General features: G+C 34.7%; 1 protein-coding gene across 1 annotated transcript; it reads left to right on the top strand.

Annotated features, from left to right (window-relative positions):
* Positions 1 to 383: 383 nt before the first annotated feature.
* On the top strand, positions 384 to 2,050 carry LOC112515394. The gene is made up of 3 exons (XM_025122188.1): positions 384 to 466; positions 1,018 to 1,184; positions 1,316 to 2,050. Exons 2-3 carry the CDS (start codon positions 1,104 to 1,106, stop codon positions 1,760 to 1,762), a joined length of 528 nt encoding a protein of 175 aa, XP_024977956.1. The 5' UTR covers positions 384 to 466; positions 1,018 to 1,103; the 3' UTR covers positions 1,763 to 2,050.
* Positions 2,051 to 2,253: the final 203 nt, after the last annotated feature.

The raw sequence follows: 2,253 nt of genomic DNA, 5'->3' as shown, positions 1-2,253 counted from the left end.
TTATTCTTCTCTCAAGTATTTATTAGTTGTTTAGAATAATCTTTAAATCTTATTGTACAATTTATGTATAAAAAGAATCAAACACATAAAAATATAGTTTAAGTATCAGATTTTGATGTAATTCTTATTAAAAAAACATATGAATCCTTAATACCCAACAATTTAAAAGACTCTGAACATGAGGGTTGTAAAGGTGTCACGCTTAAGTTATATGATCATGCGTCTTAACCATAACTGATTAGCTGTTTGTGGCCATTCTCTATTACAACTCTGAGTTGTAAGCAACACAAAGAAAGAGACAACCCCCCCACCCTACCCTACCTTACCCCCCTACCCCCCCCCCCACCCCCTCTATTTTGCTTTATTTCTTCATCTTCTTGGACACATAATCACTAGAAACACTTGAGTTGAAAACCAACCTCCCCTTCACTGCCAACTTACTTCAATCTTGGACACTTCCAAAAAGGTTAGAAAACCCTAATTTCTGATCGTCTTGTTCTTCACCATTTTTGCAAATTATTTCCCACAAAAGGTCAAAACTTTTACCGTATAATTGCTTCATGTTTGATATGATATGATTGATGTTGATCAGTTCTTTTTAGTAGTTTTTCCAATTTGGGTTTTCACGTAAATCTTGAATACATATTCCCTTTTGTTTACTTCATCGTTGTGTCGATACGTGATCTTCGTGTTTGATTTCGTGTTCTTTTTCAATCATTCGCATAAAAAATCGGATCTTTAAACGATGCATGATCAGTGATCTTGAGTTCATCGCTTGTTATGATCATAGTTTTTTGAAATTTGCCATTAAAAATAATGAAAATGGATCAAAAGTTTCTTTCTTGTGGTGATAATTATTAGAGGGAAGGTGGTGCAGATAAGCATTTAGATTGATGGTATGAATACAAACAAACCAAAAAGGAATCTTCACCTCAACTCTTTCTTTAACTTTTTGTGTTACAATGGAGCCATGCAATCTCTAAATCTATATGTATATATATACATATACAAATGCAGCTCGTAGCAGATTGGAATCTTAGCAACACAGAATTCGATTTTTATTCGGATCTTTTGGATCGAAGATTGGATCGGAGAGGATAAGAATGGACCAATCTGTTCAGACATATGATAAAGAATGCATGAAGATGGCCATGTTGAAGCATGAACAAACCTTCAAAGAACAGGTATGTATACATACATATATATATATATATATGTGTGTGTGTGTGTGTGTGAACTTTAGGTTTTTCATAGATTTTGTGTTTAAAAATGATTATTGAAAATGGGTGTTGATTAGTTTTTTTATTTGTTCAAGGTATATGAACTTCACAGATTGTATCAAATACAGAAGATGCTCATGAAGAACATGCAAGATCAAGAAAACATATGCTTCAACTATCAACAACAAAAGAACAAGCTTGATTTGGAACAGCCTGCAACTAAAGACTATGCTCAAGATCATGTGACAGAAACATTAAACGATCAAGAAATCGAGGAAGACGAGTGCGAAATCGAGCTGACGTTAGGCCCGACGAGTTTTAACCGGAGACGAAGAACGACGAATAAGCCCGAATCATCGGATTCGGTGCCGAGTTTTTCATCATCTTCTACAGGCTCAAGTCATATAAAGAGAATAGAGAGAATTACAAGAGAGAATTCAAGTTTTTTGAGTGGCAACAGAAGGAACAACAGTTCTTCTTCAGATAGATCACTCAAACAGCCTCCATGGATGTATCAAGTTCTAAGTTTAAACATGACTTGAATCCAAGAAAATGTTTGGTATATTTCAAGATCTTTTTAGGGTTTTTTTTCTTCACTTTTTCTACTTATAAACTTTCGACTAATTGTGATTGTTTGTTTGTGTGAAACTCTATAGTTTCTTTCCCCCTTTTCATCTCATTGAGTTGATCTTAGCCTTTAGAAGGTAAAATCCCCTCTCTCTTCTTCTGGATATCTTGCTATAATGGCTTGTACACAGTGCATTGAGATTTGTACATTGACCATTTTGGTCTTCTAGCAATGATGGTTGTCTCTGAAGTCTTTATGTGAAGAACTCATTTCATATCTTTGAAAAAAAGTAGCTTTTTTGTAACTGATCAGTCTCTCTTTATGATGTATGGTGATAAAGTCAGATAGCATGCGTTATCAAGAACAGATAGTTTTCTCCAAGTGTTTATGTTCTACTCGCATTATTGGTGCTCATAGGATGGATGATGGATGATGGATGATGGATGATGAATGGCGATGGGTGGG

The sequence above is a fragment of the Cynara cardunculus genome (assembly GCF_001531365.2).
Source record: "Cynara cardunculus var. scolymus isolate 2C chromosome LG 7, CcrdV1, whole genome shotgun sequence".
NCBI classification, from domain to species: domain Eukaryota; kingdom Viridiplantae; phylum Streptophyta; class Magnoliopsida; order Asterales; family Asteraceae; genus Cynara; species Cynara cardunculus.
The sequence above is the reverse complement of the archived record's forward strand: the minus strand, read 5'-3'. Positions and strand labels throughout refer to the sequence as shown.